This window comes from Lynx rufus, unplaced genomic scaffold (genome assembly GCF_022079265.1).
Source record: "Lynx rufus isolate CCGP_SWC_20201006 ecotype Redwood Valley unplaced genomic scaffold, mLynRuf1.p SCAF_9, whole genome shotgun sequence".
NCBI lineage: Eukaryota > Metazoa > Chordata > Mammalia > Carnivora > Felidae > Lynx > Lynx rufus.
In genome coordinates this window covers 105,148,099-105,159,802 of record NW_025814897.1, presented here as the reverse complement: position 1 = coordinate 105,159,802, position 11,704 = coordinate 105,148,099, and the positions used below count along the sequence as shown (strand labels likewise).

General features: G+C 49.0%; 1 protein-coding gene across 1 annotated transcript; it reads right to left on the bottom strand.

The window, feature by feature from the left end:
• Positions 1-576: 576 nt before the first annotated feature.
• Positions 577-10,290, bottom strand: LOC124506096 (membrane-spanning 4-domains subfamily A member 8-like). The gene is made up of 6 exons (XM_047072086.1): positions 10,081-10,290; positions 7,567-7,689; positions 3,749-3,808; positions 2,379-2,516; positions 865-975; positions 577-681 (listed from the first exon to the last, which is right to left on the bottom strand). Exons 1-6 carry the CDS (start codon positions 10,288-10,290, stop codon positions 577-579), a joined length of 747 nt encoding a protein of 248 aa, XP_046928042.1.
• Between the last annotated feature and the right edge of the window lie 1,414 nt (positions 10,291-11,704).

Here is an 11,704-nt window from a genome sequence, read left to right as displayed (position 1 = left end):
CCTGTTCATGTGTGCTCTCTCTAAAATAAAATAAAATAAAATAAAATAAAGTAAAATAAAATAAAATAAATCATATTCCTCCGTTGTATCTCTGTGTGTTCCCACGTTCTGTCCCGTGTTAGGGAAAATTGCTTGCACGTTGTCCTCTCTGTGAGGCCAGAAGTTCCCTGAGGTCACGGACTTTGCTGTGTTCACCAATGTTAAACTTCCTTGAACATACCAAATGCTCAGGACATATTTAATCACCAAATGAATGACTGAAAGAATGAATATTGGGTTGTCTAGACATTTGCTTTTCCAACCATGAGCTCACACAGGTAAGCACACAAGGCCCCAGGTGTAGACACCCCGGGGAAGGATCTCTTCGTTAAAATCCACTTTCAATTTCTGTCTCCTTTTTAATAGAGTTATTGCACCATTTACCAGGCCGAATGGAACAAAGTCACGATGCACGCCCCTTAGAGAGACATTTCCCTAACATTGTCAGGGAAGGAGGATCCTGGGTTTCAGAAGCCCAGAACGGGGAGGTCTTCTTTTGGTCTCAGCGAAAGATGCTTCTAGAAGCTGTGGCTTTGCTTATCTGGAGCCCTGGGCCTCGTTGGAATAAGTCGGTGGCAAGTTCACCGGTTCTGGGACGACCACTGGGTTTGCCATATAGACATTCGGGAGGACCACGCCCACCTGGAAAACACAGGCGCACAGGAGGGGCGCTGGGAGGGGTGCAAGAGGGACCAGGCAGGTGCGGAGGCCTTGAGGCCCTGGGAGACTTCTCTGCTCCTGGGCCGGAAGGGGAAGCATGGTGACCCTGGGGTCTCCGCCCCCTTCCGGGCGTCTTCCCTCCCACCCAGGAACCTCGGGACTCACGTTGTGCTGACAGCAGACCAGTTGGCAGCCCAGGTGGGAAGGTGCACAGGCAATGCCGAACTCGAGGAGACAGAAAATGAGCAGCACGCCCGAAATCGCCACTCCGGGGGTCTGGAACCAGAGCGGGTAGAGGTCAGGAGTGCTGGCCGGGGTGTTCCAAATGTGGCTCTGCCGTGGACTGTCCCTGTGGCTTAGAGGAAGGCCCCTAACCTCGTCTCAGCCTTGTAGGGACAATGTCTCACCAGGCTCGTGTGAGGGTCAAGGGTGTGTGGACGAGACCTGGTCCTTTGACACTCACTGCCAGGGCTCCTCTAGAGGGAAGGGTGGTCATCCTTCAGGAAAACACCTGGATCACGTGAGCGGGGAGGGAGAGGAGGGGCGGCTGCGCACTACGCGGACCTCTCTGTAGCTGCACTCACTCACCAATCCGGCAGCCACGAGCCCTGTAGCCGCGAGTCCCGTGTGGCTGCCGAGCACTTGGGATGTGGCTGGTCCCAAAGTGACAGGTGCTTAAAGTGCAGAGTACACTCAGGATTTATTTCAAAGACCGAGTAGCCCAAATGCCAAATAGCAAATTAATATATATATTCATTTTGCACGGATTACGTGTTGAAATGACATTGGGATATATTGGGTTAAATAAAACATATTATTAAGATATTTTTACTTGTTTCGTTTGCTTCTCCTTCTTTTTTCTTAAGGCGGCAACTAGAAAATTTAAAATCACACACACAGCTCACATTATATTTCTACTGGGCAGCCCTGTTCCACAGCACAGGTTGGTAAATTATGATCCATGGCCCAACTCCTGGCAGCTGCCTACTTTTGTAAGTAAAGTTTTATCGGAACATAGCCATGCTCATTGCTTGTGGATTTTCTGTGGCTGCTTTCCCACTACAGGGCAGGGTTGAGTACCTGCCATGGAAACCAAATGGCTGGGACGCCTGGGTGGCTCAGTCGGTTAAGCATTTGACTCTCGATTTTGGCTCAGGTCATGATCTCATGGTCGTGAGATCGAGCCCCACGTTGGGCCTTGTGCTGACAGCTGGAGCCTGCTTGGGTCTCCCTTTCTCAACAAACAAACATTAAAAAAAAAAAAAAAAAAAAAAGAAACCAGATGGCTTGCAAAGCCTTAAGTATTTATTCTCTGGCCCTTCACAGAAAACCTTTGCTGACCCCTTGTCCATAGTCATGGGCAGCAAGGTGAGAACGTGAGCAAGGATTCAGGTAGAGGCACGTGTGTGTTATTGTCACATTTAATTCTCCTCATAATGTCATAAGGTAGATTACTCTGTTGTAAAGGCAGAAACTAAGACTGAGAAAAGTCACGTGCTTAAAGTAACACAACAGTAAAGCGACATGTCGGGGACTTTAAACATTCTTCTGATTCTTGATGGTACTTCCTTCTGCTGTAGTGCTGTGTGAAGAAGCTTGGTGTTTGGGCCTTTTAACAATTTTCTAAATGTAGCCGAGTCTGAACCTGTGGGGGGATGTTGGCTCAGAGGGGTACTCACCACACCCCAGGTGTCATAGTAGGAATAAGAGTCAGGGCGGGCATAGATGGGAGGGAGACTCATATCCATGATGAAGAGTGTCATTCCAACCACAGAACAGATTGCGCTGACAATGTTCAAGCCCAAACTGCCATTCAGCTGAAGAAGACACAGAGGGTCAGGGTGGGAAAGGAAAATCATTGTAGCTGGGATGAACAGAGACTCGAGCTTCTTAACGTGAATCCCTGGAACCTCAGTTCTGTAGCAAGTAAAGTGATGTTCTGTGCAAAAAAGTGTGGGCGTAAGTTAGCTTTGAGAAAAGCTGGGCTGAACAAAGTGAAACAGGCCTTTGCTGTAGGACTTCTCAGAGCCTTTAACAAGGATCACGGATCTTGTGGAGAGGGGACTAGTCAGTCGCCGTTTCCTCGAGTTTACCTACCCATCTTCGACTTGCTTATCCCACTGGGGATAGGTAGGAAGCTCCTCCCAGTGTCTTGGGATGCGACAGGCTCTGATGTCCCATGATTCTGGGCCTTGTGCAGAAAGACATGCCCAGATCTCATGAGGCGCAGGGACCTGGCCATCCTGAGGCCCCCCACCCTAGACGACCTGCCGCGAGGGGAACGAAGGCGCTTTCTCGGCCCATTGTTAGGGGACCTCAGAGTCTTGTTCATGGGATTGGCAGAGACCGCTTGGCCGAATTCCTGAGGGAAGCAGGTGGTTGCGCCTCCCCTGGCTTCCCTGCAGAGAGGGCCAGAGGCCCGCTCTGTGCGCCACGGCCACTGGCAGTGCCCGTTCTGTTGCAGGGGAGCGTGGGCCCCCGGGACTTTTGTGCCCCCTCCGGCACGAGCCTCCGAGGGACGGGTGCTGTTCTGTCCCTGCCTCCACACCCTGAGGCCTTCACTCAGGGCTGTGTTATCTTTCCTTCCCTTGAACCCTCTGGACTCCTTCCTGCCATGACTCTGGCCAGGTTCACGTGCTCCTGCGTGTGAGTATGAGTGAGCACATGTGACAGCGTCTGTGTCTGGTTAGAAGTAAGCGCGAGGAGGGGCGTCTGGGTGGCTCAGGCGGTTGAGTGTCTGACGTTTGGTTTCGGCTCAGGTCATGACCTCACAGATGGAGCCCCACATCGGGCTCTGGGCTGGCAGTGTGGAGCCTGCTTGGGATTCTCTCTCTCTCTCTCTCTCTCTCTCTCTCTCTCCCTCTCTCTCTGCCCCTCCTCCCCCCCCCACACTCTCTCTCTCAAACTATGTAAATAAACTTAAAAAAAAAAAAGCCTTATGAAAGGAAGTAAGTGCAAGGATGAGGGGGGGATTGTGCGCTAACCTTTCCCCACCGTGTGTGTCTCCCATAGGTCCCGCTGGGAGAGCCCGGGTCAGGAGGTGACTTACCAGGTAAGAGGATTTTGGCTGATTTTCGGCTGACACTGAGAGGGATCCTGAAATGATGAACTGGCACAGAAGAGCGGGGGTTTAGAAAGAGGTCAGAGGTTAGGGCCCCATCTCCAGGTTTCCATGATTCTGGTCACACGTATTCTCTCATGCACACTAGGTTCCTCTGCTGGGACCTCCAACTCAACATGGGGAAAAGGAAGGAAGGATGGAAGGAAGGACGGAAGGAAGGAAGGAAGGGAAGAAGGAGGGAAGGAAGGAAAGGAAGTAGAAGGAAGGGAAAAAGGAGGGAGGGAGGAAGATAAGGAAGAAAGAGGGAGGGAGGGAGGAAGGGGAAGAAAGAAAGAAAGAAAGAAAGAAAGAAAGAAAGAAAGAAAGAAAGAAAGAAAGAAAAAGAAAGAAAAAAAGGAAACAGAAAAGGAAAGGAAAGGAAAGGAAGGGAAGGGAAGGGAAAAGAAAGAAGAGAAAGAAGGGAGGGAGGGAGAGAGACAGGGAGGGTAAAAGGAAGGAAGAACAAGCTCTCTTGTACCATATGACAAGGCAGCAGAGTGAGATAAATACAGATTCTAGGACTGAGCTGACCTGGTTTTTCAGTTCTGGCTTGAAACTCATGTGATGTGGGGAAGTGATTAATTTCTTGAGGTCTTTATTTCCTCACACGAACAGCGGGAAAAACTACCTGTCCTCCTAAGGGTGACCGCCAGGAGCTGATCCATGCCTTGCGTGGGTCATTTGGCATTCATTATCTTACACGCAGTCGAGCTCGCACATAGGAGATGTGCAGGAAGTATATTTCTTTCCTTGTCTTTTATTTGCCCACAGGCACATCTTGTTGGCTTGCCATCCTTCCCTTGGGATTCGTTAGGCACGGGGGCTTTGGAGGGAAGGAGGAAGGTCACCAGCATCTTCACTGCTTTGAGCTAGAAGCCCAGCGTCACCTGGGTGAGGACTCGAAAGGTAGCGTCGCACCTCTAAGATGCTCCACCTCAAATATGAAGACAGGGAGGTGGACCGTGTGCCTTTATTTCGACACTGGTATTCTGCAGGCGCGGTAGACGGTGGGCTTACTCACTGTCATGAGCCCAGTGCGGTGGCAACGGTGGTCTGAGAGGGCATCGGCTGTGGTTGAACAACAGCTTCGCCGAGCACTCCCTGTGTGGGGTGCTTTTCAAACCTTGCCTTATTTAACTGCACGGTGGCCATCCAGAACTATTATTCTCCTTTTACAGATGGGCAGGCTGAGGCTTGTGGAGTTTAAATAACTGACCCGAGACCATCCAGCAGATGGCTGGTCCAGATAGTTGAATCCAGACCCCATGTTCTTCGCCTTTACCACACAGACCCTCCCACCACTCAGGGTAGATGCGTGTACCTTGGGGTGGAAATGGTTTTACAATGGAAAGTTACTCTAGCTTCCTACGCCTTTTAAACGGAGTGTGATCTTTCCTATACGTGGAAAAATAAATCTCAGTCTTACAAGCTTCTGTTATGGAGACTTGATGGGAAGGGAAGGGAACAAGAGGCTGACCTTCTGCGGGCCTTGCTGGTCCTTTTAAGGTGCCAAAGGAAATGGGCCTTTGTTACAGGAGAGAACATTAGTGATCTTTAGGAAATACATAGTCCTGGACAAGGTAACCAAGAACAAAACTGCTTTGCAGATAAAAGGAGGGGGGCAGTCAAGAGAGTTTAGCAACCTGGCAGAAGGGGAGATGTCAGGGCAATTGCCAGGCACTTAAGATTATTCAATAGCTTTTTTTTTCTCCTCCCCTCCCCCATGGTCTTCTGTTAAGTTTCTCAAGATCCACATGAGAGTGAAAACATATGGTATCTGTCTTTCTCTGTATGACTTCACTTAGCATAACACTCCAGTTCCATCCACGTTGCTACAAAGGACCAGATTTCATTCTTTCTCATTGCCAAGTAGTATTCCATGGTGTATATAAACCACAATTTCTTTATCCATTCATCAGTTGATGGACATTTAGGCTCTTTCCACAATTTGGCTACTGTTGAAAGTGCTGCTATAAACATTGGGGTACAAGTGCCCCTATGCATCAGCACTCCTGTATCCCTTGGCTGAAGTTAGAGAGGGAGAGAGCCAAACCATAAGAGAGTCTTAAAAACTGAGAATAAACTGGGGGTTGATGGGGGGTGGGAAGGAGGGGAGGGTGGGTGATGGGCATTGAGGAGGGCACCTGTTGGGATGAGCACTAGGTGTTGTATGGAAACCAATTTGACAATAAATTTCATATATAAAAAAAAGATTATTCAATAACATCCAATGCTTAAGAGCAAGCCAATCTTTGGCTGTGATGTCAGCCTCTCCATTGCCCCAAACTCCATTAAAATTGGTTATACAGACACAGGGCTTGGGGGGGAGGAACAGGGGCTGAGTTCCAAGTCTGGGTCCATGCAAAGCAGAGAGAGGACTTCAGCCTCAAGAAATGAGACCCAGATGGAAACAAAAGAGAGCAGGTGCTCACAGAAAGATGCTCCTGAGAACATAAGCCCTACCATGTTGCAGGCGTTGTAGGGGGATTATGGTGGATGATAACACTAGGCTATTTTATTTAAATCTCATGGGATAAGAAGGACTTTGGTTAATTATCTAAGGTTACTTGGGAATTCTGCTATTTATGAGAAAAGTTGCATCTGAATCATAGATAGGTGTGTGAGTCCAGAGACGGCAGGCTGTGTAACAGCAGAGAGAAAAAGGAGGTGGGAGGGAGAACGGGGAGAAGGGAGGTGTGTGTGTGTGTGTGTGTGTGTGTGTGTGTGTGTGTGTCTGTGTAGCTAAGAGGACACTAGAGAGAATGCAAAAGAATCAAAAAGGCAGTAAAGTGGAGAAGATAAAGGACTTGTAGTTCTTAACTTTTATGGAGTCATAGATCACCCTGAGAATCTGATGAAAGCTATAGACCTTTCCAGGAAAAAAAAGTACACACTCGCATATCAAATATTTTGCCACCACGGGGACTCTGAAGCCCATCTGTGCACCTAGGTTGCGTCCCCATTGCTTAATGACTGTTCTGTGGCTGGGTAGCCACTCTCAAACATGGGTGGAAATGTCTTTTCTCTTGGAGCTCAGGCTGGGGGCCTAAGTTGAGCAACACTCGAGGGCTTTACCAATACATTTTTTACACATGGGCATTGTTGTGTGAATTGGAAAAAGGTGCCAGCCCTGGGTTGATGAATAAGAAGAAAATTCGCTGACCCATGGCGTGAGCCAATTAGAAAAGGTGCCCACTCCAGGTGAACGGCGTCCTGTAGGGCTGTCACTTGGTGTTATGGCTGAATTGTGTCCCCTCAAAATTCACCTATTGAAGTCCTAACCGCCCCCCCCAGTACCGCAGAATGTGACTATCTTTGGAGAGGGGACCTTTAAAGAGGTGACTAAGTTTCAGTGAGATCACTAGGGTGGCCCTAATCCAGTGTGACTGGTGTTCTTATGTGAGGAGGGGATTAGGGCACAGACACACTGAGGCCGCGTGAAGACACGGGGAGAAGGCGGCCATCTGCACGCCAAGGAGAGAGGCCTCAGAACAACCCTGCAGACGTCTCGATCTTGGCCTTCCGGCCTCCAGAACTGTGAGGTAACGCATTTCTGTTGTGGGAGCCACCTGGTCTGTGCCCATTGGTCACAGCAACCCGACCAACCGACATGCTTGGTAGGCTAGGCCTGAGCCAGATTCGCGCCCTGCTGGCTCCCTTGGCTGGGAAGCTGCTGCAGAGTGTAAGCCACACAGCCTGACAAGGTGGCCCCGGGGGTGCTGGCACTTTCCGGGGGCTCATTTGCGGGGTGACCTCACGTTACTTACCCAGACGCCTCCCCAGAAGGGAAAGCCTCCGTAGAACGAGATCGCTGTGTAGTGCCCTGAGAGGACGGTGGCCATGATGGAGCCGAGGCCCACGTGGACCAGGCCAATCAGGGTCTGGATGGCCTGTCAGGAGAGCCACAAGCTGAAGCCCTGGTTTCTGAGGCTGGATCCTGCCTTCCCTTTGTGCCTCCTTTTTATTTTCATTAATCGTTTGTTTTCCTGGTCTAACAAGTAATATGAAAAGTAGAAAAATGAAATGAAGACTTCCCACAATTACCCTCCGCTCAGGGGAAACACCCCACTTACGTTTTGGTATCTAGCCTCCCGTGACTCTTTTCAAATACGTATTCCGAGGACACAAGATGGCTCTGTACATTTAACATCTTATCGTGAACACAGCCCCATGGCAGTAAGCGTTCTTCAAACATATTTTTTATAATTTTTTTTTAATTTTTTCCAACGTTTATTTATTTTTGGGACAGAGAGAGACAGAGCATGAACGGGGGAGGGGCAGAGAGAGAGGGAGACACAGAACCGGAAACAGGCTCCAGGCTCTGAGCCATCAGCCCAGAGCCCGACGCGGGGCTCGAACTCACGGACCGCGAGATCGTGACCTGGCTGAAGTCGGACGCTTAACCGACGGCGCCACCCAGGCGCCCCCAAACATATTTTTTAAAAGGCTGCCTGATTCCATCTTGGGATGTTTTGGGGAGTAGTTGGAACAGAGATACTGAACAGGGAAGATTGTTCCTCCTTTTTCCCCGTTATAAATAATACTATCATGAACGTCCTTGTAGATAAGTCTTTGTGTTCATCTCTTATTTCTTTAGGATGTTTTTAGGGATTGAATTGTGTCCGTCTCTCCCTCACTAAATTAGTATATTAGAATTCTAACCCCCAGGACCCGAGAATGTGACCTCATCTGGAATTAGGGTGGTTGTGGATGTGATTAGGTAATCTGATGTATACTGGAGTAGGGTGGGCGCCTGATCCTACGTGACTGGGGTCCTTTTCAAAACACAGATACGAAGAGACACACAAGCACACAGGAGAATTCCATGTGTGCCAAGATCGGCACCGTGCTTCCACAAGCCAAGGAACCACCAGAAGCTGGGAGAGAGGCTGGGAGAGACCTTCCCCTGGTGCCTTCACAGGGAGCATGGCCCTGGGGACAACTTGATCGTGAACTTTTGGCTTCCGCAACCGTGAGACAACTTCTGTTGTCCAAAGCCACCCAGTTTGTGGTACTCTGTTATGGGAGCCCTAGGAAACTGATATAGATATATTCCTGCACAAGTAATATTTGGACATATACATAGATATATTAGGTATGTACATGTCTCTGTGTATACACTACAAATATGGCGGCACACACAAATATATTATTTCCTCAAATTTGTGCAAATGGTAACAGACTATACACAGACTATTTTTTCTTTCCTTCAAGGATGCATCCTGGGCTAGGTCCATCTCATTACGCAAAAGCCTTCCTTGTTCTTTTTTATAGCTGTAGTACGTTCCATTCTTTGAGTAATACATTGATGTAACCGGTATATATTGATGGATATTTTGTCTGTTCCCATTCTGTTGTCCACACAAACCGTGCTGCAGTTAATAAGCTCATCCACATCGCAATTCTTGTGTGCACGGGCGTATCTGCAGGACAGTCTCAGAAATGGAATTATCGGGTATTTGGTAAATTTGGAGGATACAAATTGCCCTCCACACAGGCTGAATCGACTGACCCTCGCATTAGGCCCTGAGCTCAGGCTGCCTGGGTCGGAATCCGTGGTTGTCATCTTTCCGCTGCGCAGTGAAATGTGCCCCTGCTAGTCCTGCCCAGGATGGCCTTGCAGGGGGAAAACCGTTGTGAAGTGTTATTTTGTTGGCTGTCTAACCTGATTTTTTCCTCCCCTAATGGCCAAAGATTCCATTCGAGAAAGCTGGGTTTAGGCTCCACCTAGTGGCTTGATACACCCACTTTCTTCCAGAGGCCACGTGGATCGACGTGTACTCTTGCAACAGGACCAACATTCCAGTTTACCACTTTTTTGTGGCTTTGCTTCCTCTTTCTTAAAGTGCCTAAAGCAGAAATTACAAGGCCCCACACTGAGACCCTGGTGATGTTGCACAGCTGAGATTTCTTTTTTTTTTTTTCAACATTTATTTATTTTTGGGACAGAGAGAGACAGAGCATGAACGGGGGAGGGGCAGAGAGAGAGGGAGACACAGAATCGGAAACAGGCTCCAGGCTCTGAGCCATCAGCCCAGAGCCTGACGCGGGGCTCGAACTCACGGACCGCGAGATCGTGACCTGGCTAAAGTAGGACGCTTAACCGACTGTGCCACCCAGGCGCCCCGAACACAGCTGAGATTTCTAGTAGATCTGGGTTTGGCAAGGCCGGATCAGCTCCTACCCCGCCTCCTGGATTTGAAGTTTCCGTATTTCCAAGCCTCCCACTTGGTCCGACTCCAGCCAGGGACCCCCGGCCTGCAGAGTGAAATGTCACTTACCCCTAAGACTTTGCCCTCTTTCAAGGCTCTCTGGGCAGGTTGCTCAGTTACAGATGACTTCAAACCAGGGGGGTTCACAGGAATGAGGTGGATTTGGGGCTGGTTGCTGGGATACGGGGGCACCTGACACATGCCTCCTTGGATCTCAGGATACCCATTGGGGGGTGCCACCACAAACATGGAATTGGCCATGGGTCCTGCTGAAGCCATTGGGTTCCTGCTGCTAAAGAAATGTGATAAATATAAATGTGATAGGGGCGCCCGGGTGGCTCAGTCGGTTAAGCGTCCGACTTTGGCTCAGGTCATGATCTCGTGGTCTGTGAATTTGAGCTCCACATCTACCCCTGTGTTGGGATTCTCTCTCTCTCCCCCCTCTCTCTGCTCCTCCCCCATTTGTGCATGCGCGTGCTCTCTCTCTCTCAAAATAATAAACTTAAAAAAAAAAAAGAATACATGTGATAGACTCATCTTTTTAAAAATTAAAAAAAGATGTTTATTTATTTTTGAGAGAGAGAGAGAGAGAGAGAGAGAGAGAGAGACAGAGTGCAAGTGGAGGAGAGGCAGAGAGAGAGGGAGACACACAGAAGCCGAAGCAGGCTCCAGGCTCTGAGCTGTCAGCACAGAGCCTGTTGTGGGGTGCGGGGGCTCAAATCCCCGAACCATGAGATCATGACCTGAGCCGAAGTCGGAGGCTTACCCGACTGGGCCACCCTGGTGCCCCTAGACTCATCTTTCACGTAAGCACTAATGTTTGCATTAAAAAAGGACTTTTGCCTCCAGGAGCTCATTTGAGCATCTTAACCACTGATGAATGTATTAATCCTGCTTTAAAGATAGTATCAGGTACCAGTTACGGGGCACTTATATAAATGGCCAGGCAGTCAGCGCTTTCCAAACACATTTCCTTTAATCCTTAAAACACCAGACCAGCTTTATAGGTGGAAAACTAAGGCTCGAAGGAGCTAAACGCTGCCAGAAGGCTAAAGCTGTGTCTTTCTCATTTTCGAATCTCTTATAAAGCTTAGCATGGAGTAATACCGTCTGATTACAAAACTTTAGAGGTGGAAAGTCTCTTGGGGAACACTGAGTCCAATTCTCTCAATTTCTGGGAAGGGATACTGAGGCTGGGAGAGTGGACATGAATCCCTCAAGGTCCCAGTCACATAAATATTGGTTAAATGGAGAGCATCCTCTTCAGAGGAAGCCCTGTTGTTAGTGCGGTGTCTATTCATTGCATGTCCCACGCTGCTCAGTTTTCTGGGCCACTTACAAATTCTGGTCTGGTTTTTAAAATTTCTTTAATTTTTTTGGAGCAGACCCCCCCCCCCCCCCCCCAAATGTTTGTGCAATAAACCCTGCTGCATGTTCCACCCCACACCCAGATTCATCGTGTCTTGTTTGGCAGAAAGATCTTATCACCATCCCTCCATTAGCCATAAAAACCATTGGACGGACGACACATACTCACTTTGCTCTGCCGGCGGCTAAGTCTCTCTTGCTCCTGTTCCCAACTCTTTGCTGTAGGCAACCTGATTTCCTGAGAGAATGAACACACGAGGCTCGGTTGAGTGATAATGTTTAGAAAGATCTAAAGTCCCTTTCAATTTTCTCCCAGGTGCAGGCC